At 31.1% G+C, this 19,492-nt stretch overlaps 2 protein-coding genes across 10 annotated transcripts in view; one reads left to right on the top strand and one right to left on the bottom strand.

Annotated features, from left to right (window-relative positions):
- LOC106055686 (tyrosine-protein kinase RYK-like) overlaps nt 1-6,986 on the top strand; it is a 145,312-nt gene extending 138,326 nt beyond the window's left edge. For all 4 annotated transcript variants that reach the window (XM_013212073.2, XM_013212072.2, XM_056012693.1 and 1 more), the window contains exons 13-14: nt 254-390; nt 1,610-6,986. In XM_013212073.2, the coding sequence (XP_013067527.1) occupies nt 254-390; nt 1,610-1,721 (249 nt within the window). In that variant the 3' untranslated portion in view covers nt 1,722-6,986. The remainder of the gene's footprint in view (nt 1-253; nt 391-1,609) is intronic.
- Nucleotides 6,987-11,516: 4,530 nt separating this feature from the next.
- The window catches only part of LOC106055685 (ATP-binding cassette sub-family C member 5-like), a 130,727-nt gene continuing 122,751 nt past the window's right edge, over nt 11,517-19,492 (bottom strand). For all 6 annotated transcript variants that reach the window (XM_056012688.1, XM_056012689.1, XM_056012690.1 and 3 more), the window contains 12 exons: nt 18,941-19,140; nt 18,091-18,258; nt 17,601-17,730; nt 16,573-16,855; nt 15,574-15,760; nt 15,341-15,430; nt 14,650-14,839; nt 14,313-14,472; nt 13,872-13,953; nt 13,625-13,738; nt 12,734-12,898; nt 11,517-12,255 (listed from right to left, as the gene is read on the bottom strand). In XM_056012688.1, coding sequence (XP_055868663.1) covers nt 11,974-12,255; nt 12,734-12,898; nt 13,625-13,738; nt 13,872-13,953; nt 14,313-14,472; nt 14,650-14,839; nt 15,341-15,430; nt 15,574-15,760; nt 16,573-16,855; nt 17,601-17,730; nt 18,091-18,258; nt 18,941-19,140 — 2,051 coding nt within the window. In that variant the 3' untranslated portion in view covers nt 11,517-11,973. The remainder of the gene's footprint in view (nt 12,256-12,733; nt 12,899-13,624; nt 13,739-13,871; nt 13,954-14,312; nt 14,473-14,649; nt 14,840-15,340; nt 15,431-15,573; nt 15,761-16,572; nt 16,856-17,600; nt 17,731-18,090; nt 18,259-18,940; nt 19,141-19,492) is intronic.

The following is a 19,492-nucleotide window of genomic DNA, read 5'->3' on the forward strand; positions in this document are numbered from 1 at the left end:
TGCCCTATAGACTACATGGTCTGAAAGGGGAACTTTACTTTTTAATTTTATGTAAGACATATTTAACACTCGATACTATGCAGCCCTATTTGTACAAAAAAAAAAACTATAATAATTGAATGGTCTAGTTTTGTTTCCTAGTAAATCAGCTGCTTACTAAAAAAAAATCTGAAAAATTCAAAATTAAATTCCTTTTTTTATTTTATTTTGGCTTTTTGTCACTAAACTCTGATTACAAACTATCATTCCACAGTGGGCCTTTGGAGTAACTCTGTGGGAGATGATGACACTAGGTCAACAACCATACGCTGAGGTGGATCCATTTGAAATGACTGCCTACCTCCAGGAAGGTTACAGAATAGCCAAACCTCACAACTGTCCAGATGAACTGTAAGAGGGTTATCTTTCATTTTGACATTTGAATAGTTAGGATTACAATTAAGGATTACTTTTATATCTTTTTTTTTTATCTCAGTTTAGGCTAGTGTTTCTTCTAAGGAGAAATATTTTTGACAAATTTTTCTGTCAAATTAAAATCAAATCAGAATCTCAACAATTTTAATTAATGAAAACAACAAATGGTAAGATAAATTTAGTGTACAAATATTTATACATTTATGTGATTCTTTTATCAATTCAAAGGAAATAAAATCGTTTACAGTTTTTTAAACATTGACCTAAAAAATATTTTTTTCTAGTTGTAATGTATTTTCATAAATAAACCAAGAATACAATTTTAAACCATTACAAAAAGTTACCTTCATTGCATAGTAGTGTTTCCCAAACTGTGTTTCGCAGAATACAAGGGTTCCACGAGACCTGACTAGGATATCCATGAACTATTTGAGTAATTAACTAGTAGGTCTACAGCAGATTTGATTTCACAGGAAATGCAGAACAAAAAAATTGATTTTATTAGTTCATCTTGCAACGGAAAAAATTCTACACACTACACACTCGGAACAACACACTATGAACTTTGAACTGCTCTAGATTTCACTCTAATTTGAAACAAAGATAGGCATACAAAGATCAACCATTAAATGATTTCTGGTTGAATCTAAGAGTAGCCTACCACAATATTTTAAAACAAAATATCAACATTTTACTTCTGTTTTCAAAAATCTATTTGTTTGATGCAGCATTTTTGTATTATGTTGAAACAAAAGACAAAGTTTAGTAGCAAGTTTGACACTACACTAGATATTGGACCCCAGCTTATCAATATTGTGTCTGATACCAAGCAGTTATGTTCTTTAAAAACTCAATACCATGATCACCATCAAAGTGATTAAATCCTAATTTTTCCGTCTTTTATAAGTCTTATACATGTAAAAAACATTATGCTAATTTTAGAATAGGGTTTAATTAATTTTATTTAAACAAATAGTGTTCTACTCCATTCTCAGAATGAGCGAAGTGTTCTGTGAAAGAAAAAGTTTGGGAAACACTGATATAATATAAAAAAAAAGACTGGTGTTTTCTCAATGTTTTACAATTTCACATTTGTTTTTTTTACTGCTTGTTTTGCATCTGTTCAGATGAAACATGTAGTATCATCTTTGACACTTATTCTATCATCATGCACTTTTATATCTCTCTTGTCCAGGTTCTCCCTGATGGCTTGCTGCTGGGCACTATGTCCAGATGAGAGACCAAAGTTTCCCCAACTGCTAACCTACTTACAAAACTTTTACATGGCTTTGGGCCGGTACATATAAACATAGTATCACATAGATGGAGGATATTTTTAAACCATGTCAAGCAAGATACACGAGAAAAACATTAATCTGGGGGGCAAAGACATTAAGAATGTGGACTTTCTTCACTTGCTTATAGACTGTACACAGTATCACATACATGGTGGATATAGTTAAACCATGTTGAGCAAGCTACACAAGAAGAAAATTAATCTGGGTCACAGACATTTAGAATGTGGACTTTCTTCACTTGCTCACTGTAGTATTTCACCTCTGCCCACCTTGCTAGGTGTTTTCTGTTTTGAAGAACTATGACGACAGCATCCATCCATAACTCTCAAGCTTGTTTCACTGTGAGCAAAGGAATAGGCACAATGCAGAATTGGAGCTTTTCAAGAAAGAAAAAATGTCACCCTTTCATTTTGGATGCCCCAAATGGAAACCTTGTGCTGTGGATTTCAAGGTTACCCAGGGTGCTCCCCAGATGCACCTGATTCTTAAAAGTCAGCCTCTACCTACATATTTATATACATAAATATATCAGTATTTATAAATGTTTTTATCTGAGGTGAAGCCAAGTTTAGTTGTGACTTTCTTCCTGTCTCTTCCTAGTGATGGAAGAAGACTAAAACAATATCCTGCATTACTTGATGTTTCTAGCATTGACTGCAAATCATTTGTACAGTTTTTTTTTATTCAGACAGTTTATATGGCTGTGTTGTAGTTATGAGCGCTAATTGAACAAATTTATACCATGAACTTTTGATGTGTTCATATTCTATTAAAATATTTCTTGGGTTGTGAAAGTTCATGTGTAAGCTGGGGAAATTAGTGAATGGATTTGAAAACCAAAAAATTGTAGTGAATTTGAATGAAGCTTGAGTGTTTAATATACATTATACATCTGCACACTGTTCAGTATTCTACTTAATTATCAATTTTGTCAGTATCAACAGAGCACCTTTGGTTTGTTAACTGTTTATGGGATATACAATAATTATATTTCAAATTGTATGGTAAAACATCATTAAAATTTTAAAAGTTAAAATTAAATTTCATCAGTTATGGGACATGCATACCAAGTTCCATAGTTGCAGTATTCTAATAAATGGCTGTGTAGTTGGAGTGTTTGGTTGTCCCACAAGAGTTTATGTTCTTGTATGATGTAATTATCTTGTCTTTAGAAGTAACATTTATAATTTATAAGTTAAGATAGAGATGGAATTATAACTCAAGATTGAAGATGTTTCCAAGTCTCATCCTATCTCCAATGACCAACTTCCTGTGCTGGCCACATGACACCATCGTAAATCAGTGCTTATGGTGAAAAGAGCATACATCGGCTATAGCCATGGTGCCACTAGTATTATTCTATACTTATTTGTAGGAAGAATGTTTACAAGTGGTCATTGATGTATTTCTATGTCATCAATCTGTACATGTAGGCTCATATGTGAATGATTTATTCTGTCTTTATTTATTTTGTGCATTATTCAAATTGAAGGAAAATGAAATATAGACAGAATGTTGATAGACTCTTGATAGAATGTTGATAGACTGTATTATTTTAAATCAGTGTCATGTTTGCTATTCTTGTGTAGTTGTGGGAATGTAAATGTAAATGTTGTATTCTAATAAAGCTTTAACCTTTGTGCATCTGTACATTATTCTTGTCATCTCATAATTGCACAGCTATAACAGACCTAAGCTAAATATAGAGGCTTGCATTTGATTAATGTGTGGGAAAAGCTTGACCAATGGAATTAGGTGTAGTTTTGAATGATCTTAAGCAGTAATTGTTGTTGTCTAGGCTGTCAATAACACTTTTACTATAAGATGATAGCTTTATTGGCTAGTTAATTATCATAATTAGTTATATTAAGTTATTGCTTAGTTTGTGTGTAAGAGTGTGTCATGTGGAATGAGCTCTTAACATGATGGCACAAGGTTCAAACCCTGCCCACCGCCGTCTTTTAAGAGATTTGGGTTCAGATGTAATAATCTTCAACTCTAGGAACATCAGAAACATGTCAAACAAACTCACTCTCAGTCATATTCTTATGGATTAAATTTTTTTTTTTCAAAATGTTTTTAAAGTAAAAATAACTCTAATAGCTTGGATGGTAGGCTGCATTAGTTTGCACTTTGGACTATCATACAGTTTTTAGGACTATCATACAGTTTTTAGGACTATCCTACAGTTTTTAGGACTATCCTACAGTTTTTAGGACTATCCTACAGTTTTTAAGAAATTAAACCTGTGTTATCTCTTATCCCTTGCTGTCCTGCAATAGGTTTAGATTAGGAAGCAATTAGCTTTATTTCTGAAGTGCATCTTCAAGTTCAAATACAAAAAAGAAAAGCCAAAAATGTTTTTTTTTAGGTTACACAAATTACACTGTGCTGGCATTTAAACCATCTTTTAAAACATTGTCTATTGAAACATTTAATTCCTTCATAATTTCACTTATAGAAATGGGAAATGGTTAATTTTATATATTGATCTCCTTGATAATAACAAAACAAATTCATGAAAGTGTACACATGTTTTAGAGAGTATATTTTAAATGTATATAAAGTGTATTGCAAAGAGCTGAGAAGTCCGTTCCAGTATTTTGGCTGAGCTTGACAAGTTTTCATTCATGGGATATATTTACTGCCAACTCCATTCATTGTAGATTCTAATGCTATTATTCTTTGTTGTAATGTATGTTATGATTGACTTTATGTTTTCGTTATGACAATATCTGAACAACTCATTGAGTAAATGACAGATTTTATTTTAGCTAACACTTTTTTTTTCTTCTGTGAACTGTGAAACTTTTTATTCAAGTCAATTTTATTTTTATTATTGTCAAATTGACATCGGAATTTTAAAAAATAAACAATAAAGATTACCTCTAATCATGTCTTAGTGAATGGTTTTACTGTTGACTTTTTACCTTCCTTATTCAACGTCCAACTACTTTTCTTATATTTCCAGTAAATAAGACCAAAACCTGATTAATTGAAAGAAAATAGTTTCACTGTCTGAAGAATCATACTGTTATGTTTAGTTGTTTTATTTAATCCGAAAAATGAGTTTAATGTGACGGCCTCAGATAATGGGAGAAAATGTTTCTTTTTCACTTCAATTTAATAAAAAGCAATATATTTTTGTCTTTTCAAAGTAATGTTCCAAAAGTCTTCTTGCTTCCAGTGAGTCAAAAAATTGTGTGGCTTCCTGTGTTAAGAGACAGCATTGTTGTTTAAAATATTTATTATTTCCCTTGCTGCTGTTTCAACTGCTTTTTTTCACTTACTGTAAAAAACAACAACTCATAGTGACATATGCTGTTAGCAAGAAAATATTATTATTATTATTTTGATTGAAATAATTCTAACATTAATTTGCCAAATCTATTTTTATATAGAAAATAAAGGATTGAAATAAATGATTGTCTTTCCATGTGGTTTAGTTTTTACAAATACTTTGATGTGAACTATTTAAATAGAAACTAAGTAGACACAATCATCACAAACACATGACAATATCTTTTACCATTTAGCTACAATAGTCAATAGAGTATCTAGCAGTTGTTAATGATTTGTAGACTCCCAACACATGAAAAGTGTCCCTTTATAACAGACATCATAGACCAAGTCTTGTAGCCCCTTTAAGTTCTGGTTCTAAACCTTGTGCATTGTTGCTAATAATCACACACTGTTAAACTCCGTATGTTGTGTTTTATGTCTTGACAAATCATCTTTTCCCTTTGCAACTTTTCATGTGACTAAAGAGGCCAATCCTTGATATACATCACTGTGACAAGATAGGCATTGGTAATCATCACATACTGCAGCATTTTCAATCTTCATTCTACTTCTGTAGTGTACAATCCAAAGCTCCTCTTTTACGCTTGCGCTACATATGAATCTATCCTGTGCTTCTTACTGTTGATATCGATTCCAGAGAGCTTCATGTCACTCTTGTAGCTTATCTCATAAAGTGGATAATGTTCAGCTTTCCTGCCAACTATTAGATCACCATACAATTTATCTTGTGGAAGTTGACACTTAAACTAGAAAATAATTAAAATATAAATTCAGAATTTCTTGTCTGATCATTAGCTAATTAAGGGGTATAATGTATTTGTGACAGTACTTATATGATTTTCTAAATAAACCTTATTGTTCCTAGAAACTGAAAGATATAATTGGGGTGTAGGGGTTTAAAATGTAATTTTTTTGTTGAAAGATATACATTTTTTTTTACATTTTTGTATAAATATTTGCTGTGGCAGTTTGTTTATATTTGCTGTGACAGTTAATTTGATGGTACTAAATTGTATGATTGACAAATGTTCTTTCTTCACTAATAGTATTTGATTTTAAATCGATCTTGATATTTGGATAGTTTAACTATGGGACCTACCCATGTGACTTATGTACACTGTTGAGAAAAAAAATGGTTGTGGTTATAAAATGAAACCAAAATGCCAAGATACATTTGATTCTGATGGTGTTTGAAAATGTCACAGAACTTGTATATAAATGCCAATGCACAACATTTGTACAATTTTTTAATAAGAAGGAATGTTGTTGTTTTTTTATCTGTAGTATGACATCTGGTGGCTGAGGTAGAGTAATAAACTGCACTACCTGAAGTGCTGAGTTTCTTAGAGATTTTATTTAGCTTAGTGGGTGTCTAAGTCCTCTAAGCCTAATATTTGTGGGAATACATCGTTCTTTTACCACATATCTTCTACAGTTTTGAACTATTCTTCAACTATCGTATAGAAAATTCTATTCTTTTAATTTTAAAAGGTCTAACAAAAATATTATGAATTATTCAAATTATTATACACCTTCTTTTAATATCCAATCTATTTATTATGTAAAAAAACAAAAAGATTGAACATTTTAATGTCTTAACAAATATACACATGATAAAATTATATATGAAACTTCCCTTTAACTGGGTGTGCACAAAATCTTTATGTACATTCAATTCTGTGAGTAAACATAGCCTTAAGTTAGATTTTATGAAAAGATAACTCATGGCAAACATGACAGATTTTGTAAGCCAAGAGTGCGCTTTCTCTTGAGCTCAATTAGAATATGATCCTGTGTTGACTTCCACCATTAAATCTATGCACACTGCTAGACATGCTAGTCCGCTATGTTCATGTACAGTTGTGTTGACTTGACTTTGACAACCTTGAGTCAAAGTGAAACTATTTATAGATTTTGTGACAGTGTTATTGATAGCCAAATAAACATACATTTTTTAAAATTGGTATATAATGTGTTGTTTTTTTTTTTGTTTTTTTTACAAAGTGTATATGAACTCTGTCTGTCTGTCTGATAAAAAATTAGTACAAATTTTTCTCCCACACCCAATCTCAGATCTAATTAAAATTTTGTACAATTATTTCTTCTACCTGAAAAAAAAGAATCAATTTGAAAAAAAAAATAGTTATTAATTATGTTGTTTGGTATTGAACAAGGAAAAGAAATTGTACTTATAGTGGTAATATAAGTTGAATTAGTCCCCTTGAGGAAGCTATAGCCCTCGAGTTGGAATTCAAGTCATACAACCTTTTTTTTAAGCATTTAAAAAGCAATCATAATTATGTGCATGCAAATACCCCCCTTCATCCCCCTACCTCCTTTCCCAACTGGTCCAGATAAGTGATAAGATCATAGTGTATTGAGAAAGTGATAGGATCATAGTGTATTGAGAAAGTGATAGGATCATAGTGTATTGAGAAAGTGATAGGATCATAGTGTATTGAGAAAGTGATAGGATCATAGTGTATTAAGAAAGTGATAGGATCATAGTGTATTGAGAAAGTGATAGGATCATAGTGTATTGAGAAAGTGATAGGATCATAGTGTATTGAGAAAGTGATAGGATCATAGTGTATTAAGAAAGTGATAAGATCATAGTGTATTAAGAAAGTGATAAGATCATAGTGTATTGAGAAAGTGATAGGATCATAGTGTATTGAGAAAGCTAAAAGCATGAAATGGTACTAAACAAAAAAAATTGTAAAAATATTTCTAATCGCACAGATTTATTATTGTTATTCTAGATTTATTACAAATTTAATTACATGAATGATCCAAACTAATTGATACAATTACTCTGAACATAAACTTTGTTGTTTTTTTTTAAAGTTTTTTTTTATAAGTTTGTCTTTTTTTTTACTTCTTGAGTTTTTTATTTTGATTATTGGCATATTTACATCTATTAAATTTGGAAGTTGTTTTATTTATGCTACTCAATGCAAGTTTTAACTTATAACCTTTCTTAAGATGTTTGAATGAATTTTTGTGGTATAGCCAAACTTTATGAAAAGCCTGATCATAATGGACCACAGTTGTCTGTGACTGAAAAATTAGGAACATTGGCAACTCCGAATACAATAGTTGTTGTTTTTTCTCCTATTCTAAATAATACTGAATTCCATTGTTCACATCCAAATTACTTTTAAGGCTAGCTTTATGTTGAGCCAGAGATTCAGCAAAATTATGCCACTGTATATTGCCTGACTAAAAGATATTGTAAAGCCATAGATTTTGTATAATTTGCAACTGTGAAAATAATGCATAAAAATCCTTCCTAAGAATAGGGTATATATTTAGAATGTAAATACACATAGTATTTAATAACCATCTCATTTGAATGAATATCTGTAATCCATAAGATATTTTCTAATATAGATAAAGATCATGTAAAAAATGTGTGGTTGTAAAAAGCTGATAGGTCTTTACCAGATCACTAAATCTAAACTTGGGATTGTTTAACTGAATGAGACAGATGTAGCTGGTCTATGCCATTGTGTGAGTAGTGAAAAGGCATGAAAGGGTAAGGAATAAATATGTGAGATGGGGTAATACTTCCTGGATACATCACTTTCACCTAGTCTGTTGAACCATTGGGGCACATGACCTGTTGACCATCTTTTTTCATTCCTCTGTCTTTTGCCTTGAATAGAATCTTTCAATGGCAGGTCTGTCCATTCTTTATGTTGTCTTTCTTCTAATGTTCTAAAGTCTATTGTTTGGGATTTTCTAATTTCATATTCTAGGATAAATTCATACAAGTGGTCCATCTTCTCTAGTGCAATTAGAGCATGAAATTGGTTGCCTGAATCAATCAGAAAATCTTATTTTATAGATGACTGACATTACTTCAAAAAAGAAGATACTTATGTCCTATGCATTTTATGTGTCAATCTAGTTATGCATGCAAATCAGTGTACTAAAATCTGCTAAATCATTGGTTTTCCTGGCTAGTTATTGTTTTATATTGTATGAAATCATCTGAAAACAGTCCAACTTTTAGTTCTGCCATTAGATAGTTCATTTATGTAAATTAGAAACAGTAATAAAACTGTTCCTCAAGGTACACCTGAGTAATCTGTTAATGGTGTTGATTAGGATTTTTAAAAATTATTACAGTTATTTCTCTTTATGCCAGGAAATTCTGAATCCTTAGGTGTAATGGACATTTTGATTTTTTTTTAGTAAATGCTTTAAAGAAATATAATAAAATGGCATCTATTTGCTCATTATTATCTAATCACTTTGAAAAATCATTAATTAGAAACAGTTGAATTTCACATGACCTAAATTTCCTAAAGCCATGTTGCTATGGAACAAGGAATTTTTAAACCCTTTTAAAACACCTTTACAAATTATGACAAGTATCACATTTTTTACATATTTATATGTGTATCGATATTAACATGCTTTAATAATTTTCAAAATGTTTAATTGACCATCATCATGTTCAGGAGTTAATGAAATATTAACTCATAAAATGGAAAAAACAAGCCAAAAAAAAACAAAAAACAACGGTGTTTACAATATGATAAAAAAAAAACACATTTATTTCAATACACTAATAAAGATTTCTCATTGAAATAACTGCATAGAGGGGCAGGAAAACTGTGACATGAATATAAGACACATTCGTTGCAAGAATATTTGTGTACAAAAAAAAACTATGACAAATAAGGCGGAAAAACATTTGATTGCTTTAAAATTAAAGCATAATTTACTAATAGATTATGACAAAATTTAAACTTATAATTTAAAAATTAAAAAATTAAAACCTTTAAAGAAAATAGGTAATTAAAAAAGGAAATGTCACAGGAAGTGATGATATGTCTCTATGTACAGTGGCACAGCAGAGTGTCAGATTTCTTTTTACAGATATTTACAATTCTAAGAAAATTTTAAAGAAAATAATAATAATAACATGAAAAAAAAAAATTAACATAAACAAAAACAATGCTGAAAGAAAGGTGTCACCAGAAGATATAAATATTCACCTTGAAGTTTTGTAACAAGAATAATTAACTTAAGTGAACCTTGCATTTGGATTTTTTTTTTAATAATGATGGTACAAAGAGATGGATTTTTGTTAATAGTTATGACACTTCTTAATAAAACCTTTGCTTAAATATTTCTATTAATCAAAGTATACAGTACAATGAATACCCCCCTCCCACTAACAGAATATAGAACCACTATCTTAGCTTAGTAAATCTTGATGAGTAACATCAGCTTCTAAGTAAAAGTAAAACTGTATTCTGAGCCAGTGTTCTCTGTATATGTTTGTAAAAGTCGGACACTAAATACTAAGGCCTTTGAGAGTAAATGCTACAGAAAAATGCTGGGTATCAGATACCATGAAAATGACAAATGAGTTTGTACTTTAACAAGTCAACACTCTGGCTAGCAAAGAGGAGAGTAATTTAAATATGGTGAAGAGACAAAAGATGAGATAGTTGGGTCATATTGTAAGACATGACTCACTATCAAAAGTAATCCTTCAAGGTACAGTGGAAGGAGCATGAAGAAAGGGTCAAACAAAGAAAAGAATGGATCAGCCTTTCTTGATATCCTGCTAAGAACAGCTGCTGACTAAGAAAAGTGAAGGAACTTGGAGAACTGTCACAGCAGCTCCTATGACAAAAGTGAAGGGACTTGGTTATGAGAACTGTCCCAGCAGCCCTATGACAAAAGTCAAGGGACAGATGAAAGAGAGATCTTAGCTTAATATATTTAGGAACTATCTCAGCCTTGGTGATAATAGTCAGTGAACTATTTAGGATGAAAACCTTTAGTCTGAAATGTATTAGAAACATTACAATGTAGGCCTACTACATAGTACACATAAAAATTTCAACCAAATTTTACACAAAATTGAAACTAAAATGTCATGTGGGTTTTGTCTACCAAATAAAAATGACCAAAAAAACAAACATTAAGACAAATAAGATACATCTATTGGCAGTAATCTTCCCAAAGGATGAGTTAAAAGTAATAGACAGTCATCATTCTATCACCCTATCCACCTTCCATCCCCCCTTACCCCCCCCCAAAAAAAACAACAACAACAACATACAAATGAAATAAAACAAAAAATATTTACACAGTAAAATGTACATAGTTTTGAAAGAACTCTCTTTGATTGTCATGTTGTTTCTAGTTTCACTCATACAGTTTAACAAAGAAATAAGTAGACTCCACATTCATAACTACACAGTCATAACCACTCACTTTCATTTTCTTTTTTCTCTGTAACTGGTCTGCTCCTCCTCAAGTTATTTATTGTTGAAGTTGAATTTTGAGAGTATTTTTTTTAAATGCTTTTTTTTTCAAAACTGATAGTCTGGTGATTTTTCAAATAAAAAGTTTAAGAAATGTTATACTTAGCACCTACATAAAACAAATCAGTTCAACAAGTCTTGGTCTTAGTTTCAGAGCATTATTTGATAAAGCATTTCCTTTTTTTTTTTTTTTTTAAAGGATAGTGTATTTAGTGCTAGTTTCTTGCTGTCTTTAGATCATTTAAAAATTGATATACATAGTATACAGAAACAGGTTCAGAACCTTCTTTATGGCAGCAGTGCTTTAGCATGCACAAATCACTAAATCCTCACTTTATATTTTCCCATCCACTTTTAAGTCTGCATCCAACACATTTTGTACATTGATTCAAATGATGAAGCCACTTTCAGTAAAAAAAAATATTCTCTTTTCTACATCAAGTTCATTAATGTCTAGTAGGGCTTCAAGGAGCAGAGAACTGAGGTCAGAGACTGGTAAAGCCTGAGATAATTAGTGTTAAAATAAATTTCTCTCAAGCCTATACACAAGCCAGATAATTTAGGTTTCATTGAGACCATAGTATATTGACCTCCAATTATCATAAAAGAGAGAATGAAATGGAAATCTTGCAGTTCAATTAATTTCATGCACAGATTCACTTTGTTCACACCAATGCATCATCATTTTCATCACTATCATCATAGGACTCATCTTTGAGTGGTGAAAGTTCACCAAATGGGGAGGATGTCGGAGTATGTTGAAGTGGGGATGGCAAGTGGGGAGATGAGGGCAGTCGAGGAGAAGACGAAGCTCTTGATGTGGTGGTTGGCAGTGGATCCTCATTGATGGATGCTCCACGTGGCTGGGATTTCAACATCTCAAACATGGATTTAAAACGTGAAAACGATTTTTGCAGTAATACTGTGGGATGATTGAACTCTACCATCTGTGGACAACAGCAAAGCAATTGGAATGTTAAAAACATCTTAGCATTATTAATTAGCTTATACTTAAAACAGAAAAGAAAGCAAGCAATCTTATTTATTATTCATAAATCAATCAGCTAAATCCTGTCATAGTTAACAAGAGTAATTTATTTTTTAATTACATAATGTGTTGACACATTATGCAGAGTAATTTTTGTTGAAGCATTTCCAAATGTTGTATCAGCTTATTAGTTGTGCAAAAAATTTTACAAATTTATTTCTATTAATTAATTATTCCTTTTTTTTACAAATAAATAACCTTACTATAACAAATACAAAAACTATATAGTATGAAAAAGACATGAATGGTCTATTTAACGAAACATTGTTTATTAAAAAAAAGTATTTTTATTGTGCCTACCAATGTAGGTAAATAGTTGGAAATAAGTCTAATGCTCAATTGCTGTATTTATAGCTCCTTGCTGTCAGGTTACTTACCTTTCCTTGTTCCATGACCAAGATTTTGTCACAGTCCCAGACTGTATTGATTCTATGAGCAATCATCAACACTGTACAGTTCTGGAAACATTCCTTGATAGTCTGCTGAACCAGAGCCTCTGTTGTGGCATCCACTGATGCTGTGGCTTCATCCAAAACTAAAATCTAGAAATTCAAACATACGATCATCATATATACTTTATCTAATCATTTTTTGAATTATCATTATGATAAATGGAAACAAAAAACTTAATTTTATTGATAAATAGTTTATATCATGTGCTAGATAAAATAGAAAACACCAAACTCTGGGAGATGGTGGGACAGAGAAATAAACAGGTGCATATCTTGAGAGAAATTGGAGATGGATTGGTCACACCCTTAGAAAAGATACCAACAACTAGACAGGCCTTATAGTGGAACCCCAGGGCACAAGACCAAAAATAAATGTGGTGATGCCATGCAATAGATGAAACCAAAAGGACAGGAAAGAGCTGGGAAGCCTTTAAAAAACTTCCAGAAGACAGTGGAGAGTGGCATGTTTTTACTGATACTCATATATTCCATGAGATGCACAAAGGAAAGATGATGACATGCTAGACAACAATTCAATCATGTTTATCAGTAAAATACCACATCATTTCTTCTTAAGTTGCAATAAATATTCTAAGATAGAATAAATGCACCATAAACTATGTTCTTTTTCAGCCCAATAATTCACTCAAGAATAGATAACTCATAAACAGCAAACACGGATTCCTACTAACAAATACAATTTAAAAAAAAAATAACTAAAAACAAAAAGATGTTTCATGCCGAGCACACAGAAAAGATCATGAATAATTAATTTAAATATAAAATTACTGCTCTACAATCTGACTCATCACTTACTTTGGTGTTGCGAAGTAAAATTCTGGCTAAACATAAAAGTTGTCTTTCACCCATTGAAAAATTTCTACCATTTTCTTCAACTAGTGTGTCAAGGCCACACTCCAAAGACTCAATCTGAAGATAGAGAACACCAGTTTCAATCACATTCATGTATTAATTTATGACTAGATTTATATATTTATATAATTTATAATTATATTTTTAGGCTGTTGGAAACTTCAGAAATACTTTTTTTTAATTGGGTTACCTTATTTTTAATGTGACATTTGTCTAAGGCTTGCCAAAGTATATCATCTGCTTTGATAGTGTTGGATGGATCAAGATTGTATCTAAAAATATGAACATAACATTCATGAATAACCCAGCCCATAAGGTAATAAAAAGAAATTAATTGAAATCTAAATTTTAAAAAACAGTATAAATTGTATTTATTTTTTGTTTGCATATTTGTGTGTTTAAAAAAAAACACAAGAGAACATTCTGTTTTTAAATTAATAAAAGCATAGGCCTATACTAAAAGCAGTACATTGTAAATCAAATGTTTTAGAATTAGCATACAGGAACAGTTAGCCACAACATTAAATACCACATCTCCCGGATAAAGAGTTTTTGCATAGACCTAGCAACTGCTAATCAAACAGTCAATACAAAAACAAAATCTGTAAATAAAACTTGCAAGACATTATACCTAACTGTTCCTGTAAATAACACTGGATCCTGAACAAGGATAGATAACCTTGATCTCAAAATCTCAAGGGGCACATCACGAATGTTAATGTTGTCAATAGTTATGGTTCCTGAAGCTGCCTCAGACAAGCGAAACAGTGCAACACCCAGTGATGACTTCCCTGTTGAAACAGTTTAAATATAGTTACACAATAAGTGACTAGTTTTCATTTTTCAAAGAAAACACAGAATTATAAGAAAAAAATCCCAATCCTCTGTGAACATTTTTTTATAACTGAAACTCAACCTTCACTCTTCAACACACTTTAATGAAGCCTGTATTAATAATCAGAATTCACCTGAGCCAGAGTTTCCCACTATTCCAATTTTTTCCTTGGCCTGAATGTTTACACTTATGCCTTTAATGACTGGTGGCTGGCCATCATTATACCTCATCTTATACTGCTTGAATGTGATGGCCCCTTCACTTGGCCAGCTGGCTGGGGGTATTTGGGGATTGTTAATAACACTTCCCTCAGACTGGAAGTTCTAGAAAAAATCAATAAAGACTAACATTAGGTTCAATAAATAGTTCTATTTTTTCCTCCATATTTTACTTTAGTATAACATAAACAAAGTGCTAGTGTTGGTTTATTGTGTATTGTGAGAGAAGATAAGTAGATTAATTGCACAAGAATTTAAAAATTGAAGTTGCTGATTTGACTGATTACCTCCCCTTCACCCCTTCTAAACAAGCTCAAAATAATACAACAAAGCTTTTTTTTTTCTTTTTTAACATCTTGATCTAGTATTTTATTTCATCAATTATATGACAGAACAGTTTTGTGTGTTTATAAACTTCTGAGGTTGAAATTGGCTTCAAAAATGCATTGTGGCCAAAAAATCTTTACTTTTCCTATTCTGACTCTTCTGTCTACACTCTTCTCAAGAATATTTAAACCTGGACTTGTGGATAAACAACATAAATGTTTTAACCCTGAAAAATCACTTTCCATATATGTGATTACAATAACAAACAAAAATGTGTACCTCTACACAGTCCTGTATCCTCTGCACTGAAGAGAATCGTGATATAGTCTCCATAGATAGTCTTAAAGAATACTGGACAAGACTTGTTATCTATTCATATAGAAAGGAGTTGTTTTTTAAAGATTTTTAATTTATTACTGAAATTTTACAATAATGTTTATTTATAAGACAAAAAATTGTTAAACCATAAAAAAAAAGATAACTCTATTAGTGCAAGAATACAATACACTGACCTGTATAGCAAAAGATAATGCAAGTCCAGCCTCTGAACTATTTTCTGGACTTAGATTCAACACTATAAGTACGCCAGTTGCCCCAATAACAACAATAGTCATGCAGTCTAAGAAAACAGCGATCCAACGATTGGCTGCATAGAACAAGAAGAAAGGTATGCTGTTGCGATTGACTAAATCACAAAATCTGAAATAATGAAGTATAGTAAAAAAAATATTAGCAACTATTTTACTAGTGGTGATTATATATCAAATATATAAAATAATTGAGACAACATGAATCAATCAAGTTAATATTAATTGTGAATAAATAAATTTGCCATAAGCAAATGTCATCCAAGGTGAACAAAATTAATCAAAATCCAATTCAAGATTTGCAACAAAGTCTGGTGGATAAAAAAAAGCTATATCTATGAGGCTATCTTGTAGTCACAATAAAAAATCCTCATCAACACATCCCACTTTGTTAAACTAATGCAAGGTTTTTATTACAAAACTCACATTTTTATCATAATAAAAAAATTAACAGTTAAGGAGAGAGGAATGAAGAGAGACAGTTGACAAATCTTGTGTGGTGTCCCAATGGTCCAACAGACTAAGGGATAGGTGAAGGTGAAGAAGAATACTATTTACTCATTCAAGCCCACACCACCATGTACTCTTCATGTTTGAAGGTGAAAGGAATGGACTGTGAAACGAGTTAGTGGAATAGACAAAAAAATCAACAGAGTAAAGAATCAACAGCAGGACCACAGGGGATCGCAGTGGGCAGGGTTTGAACCCGAAACCATCAGGATGACAGTATGGCATGCCATGAACAGGCATCCAAGTAAAAGATATGAATACAGATCAACAGAATAAAAACTAGCAGAGTTACCAATATGCGGCATCTCCGCAGTAGAGTTTAGAGTGAGAAGAATGAACTTAAATAATACAAGACACAAACTCAAACATATATAAAAGTTGACAACATATTGTGTTTAGTAGTCTAAAACTTACTTTTGATAAAATCTTGGACCCTGATTAAATGAATTGATGGTGGCAATGCCTTCAACAGAAGCAGCGAGGTGACTCAAGTAAGGTGACCTTGTGACATTGTCCATGAATTTAAGCTGTTGAAGAATTGGTGCAAACATATGTGCCAGGACTCCAAATATGACCATCAGAGGCAAGATGGCCAGGAGATCAAATGGGAACACTATGGAGATTAAGACTAAGGCAGATAAAACTAGGAACACATTTTGGAGAAAAAGTTCACAGTTGGCAGGCAGACGCACATCAACTAGAGAAAAAGAAAAAAATATAAATATTTGTTCATTAAAGAAACACGTAATTATTTTTTAAAAGCAGAAATAAATGTTTATATCTGAAAAACAAGACTTATTATAGTCTGTTTTCAGGGCCCTAGATGATGTGAATTTAGTGCCCCAAATGAAATAGAAGAATAAAAAAATAACAGAAAAAAAAATAAAATTATAAATTTAAAACCTAGTGAACTCCTACAATAACACTGGACACAAGTTGAGCTATTTCTTCTCTAAACAAACATTAGTTCGAGTCCTGTGCAAGGCGCCCATCAATCAGTGTCCTTAGGCATTGCCCAGTTTGCCTATGCCTAAAGCTGGACATGCTGTTGTGATAGTAATATCTTGCATAATATTTAAAAGATTTCATATAAATTCTATTATTATAATCTTAGTTTTTATTACCAACCAATATGGATCATTGAAAGGATTCAAAGAGTTTTAAAAAATACATTCTAGTAAATGTAGGTGAGATCAACATATTTAACAAAACTATTGCTTTTATTTTCACATTAAGTTTGACATTAAGTTGTTGCTTTGAAATATTTTTTACCTTGGAAAAAGTAAATGATGAAAAAATATAGTTAATAATAAAAACATCAAAGGGAACAACTAGTCATTTTAACTGTAGACTACAAAAGTTAATTACATTACATCAAAACATTCTGAGAAAATGAGATTACTGTTTTAGAATACAATATTGATGTGTTGTAAAGGACTTACTCTCATCCATGTCTGCTGAGAATCTATTGAGTATTATACCAATTGGTGTAGCATCAAAAAATTTCATAGGACTCTGTAAAGTTTTCTTGACCAGTTTCTGATGCAGGGATGTTGATGCTCTTAACAATAACTAGAATTGAACAAAAGAAAAATAGTTTAGAAAACCATATTTAGTTTAGTATGTAGCAGTTCAAGATCTTTATTGCTATTGCAGGAATTAGCAATTAAAAGAATGCAAGAGAAACACTTTCATTAAATGTCAGAGTCTAATTCTTACTATACAATTTGCTTAGCAGTAAAATGAAACATGTGATTTGTTGATATCCTGCATAATCAAATGTAACAAATTGAATAACTTATATGATATAGATACAGTCATGCATAAATGGAAAAGTCAATTACTAAATCCTCATATATTCCTTGCTTACAATGGGGGTTCTAACCTTTGATATAAAAAAAAAACAGCAGAGAAAATAAAAGATGTACTCACCTTTACAAATACAAGAGACCTGCCAACTAGAATGATCAACATTGCAAGTAAGAACATTCCATAAACAAATGCATAAGTGTTAATATGTGGATTATCCAAGACACTATCAGTGATGTTGTCAGCATGGAAACTGGCAGCACTGACATTCACACTGGAGATATTTGACACCTGCATAGACATGTGTGATTATGTATCAAATAATGACTTAAATGTTTAAAGCTACCTCATACAAATCTTAAATGGCATAATTAGGTTACAACATGACATTTAGTGGGATAACATTTCACAGTCAATATAAATTCCATATAGACTTAGCCTATTAGTTTTGTAGAACTACTATAAAACAAATAACTTAATAAAGACTCACAGATCAAAAGACATAATATAGATGTATAGAATTTCATTTAAACATGCTTAACACATAACTTCATCCAGACTAATGGAATGCATAACTACTACAAATCTTTAAGCCTTAGGATTTGCATAAACTGTTTTGATTGCAAGAAAGCAATAAAAACATTAATTATGACCTTATAAAATGGAGAAAGACAATGAAACATCTGCATTTTCCGAACAGAAAACAACCCACCCATAAATATAGAGATAATAGACCATCCAGAGAAGTTATTAAGCAGTGTAATGAAAAACAGGTAAAGATAGTTATAATCTTCATTTTTTTTTCCCTTATGACTTTTCTTTGAATTTATTCTTTTAAACAAAAATTACTAAGCAAAGTTTACAAAAAGTAAATAAATAAATAATAATATATTAACATGGTAGTCCCTTCCATAATTTAAGCAAATCACTAAAAACAAATTATAAATTCAATAAAATATATTTTTAAAATTACCATTAACCCTGACCCCTGGTCAAGCCAATATGCCAGATAGCCTGTTGTGAGTGACTGGATTGCAATGCTGACTAAAAAGCTGAACAACAACAAGATGAATATGGCCACACCTCCCATGGCCTTGATATATGTCTTGTAGGTGCTGGTTTTAACCATACAATCCAATTTACTTCCAGTGGATGTCAGATCATCAAGATCCACTATTGAGGAGAAAATAATTGTAAAGAAATTCAATTTACCTAATTAATATAAATGGACTATTTTTGTTTTGTGAATAAATGTGTTATTTTGTACAAAAGGAAGTGAATCTGATTCACTTATTCTTTTTCTACTTTAAATTGCAAAGAAAAACTTCAAGCTGAATACATTCTTTACAATCATGCTTTAATGTGTTAATTTTGCATTAATCTTGCTGTAATTAATTCTTAAAGTTAATTAAATTAAAATTAATTCTATAATTTTTAACATTATATTTCAAAGATCAGATATAATAATGAATAAACAAATAATACTTAATAAATTATAGACAGAAATCAAGACAATGACATTTTT

Source organism: Biomphalaria glabrata, chromosome 15 (assembly GCF_947242115.1).
Source record: "Biomphalaria glabrata chromosome 15, xgBioGlab47.1, whole genome shotgun sequence".
In the NCBI taxonomy this organism is placed as follows: Eukaryota; Metazoa; Mollusca; class Gastropoda; family Planorbidae; genus Biomphalaria; species Biomphalaria glabrata.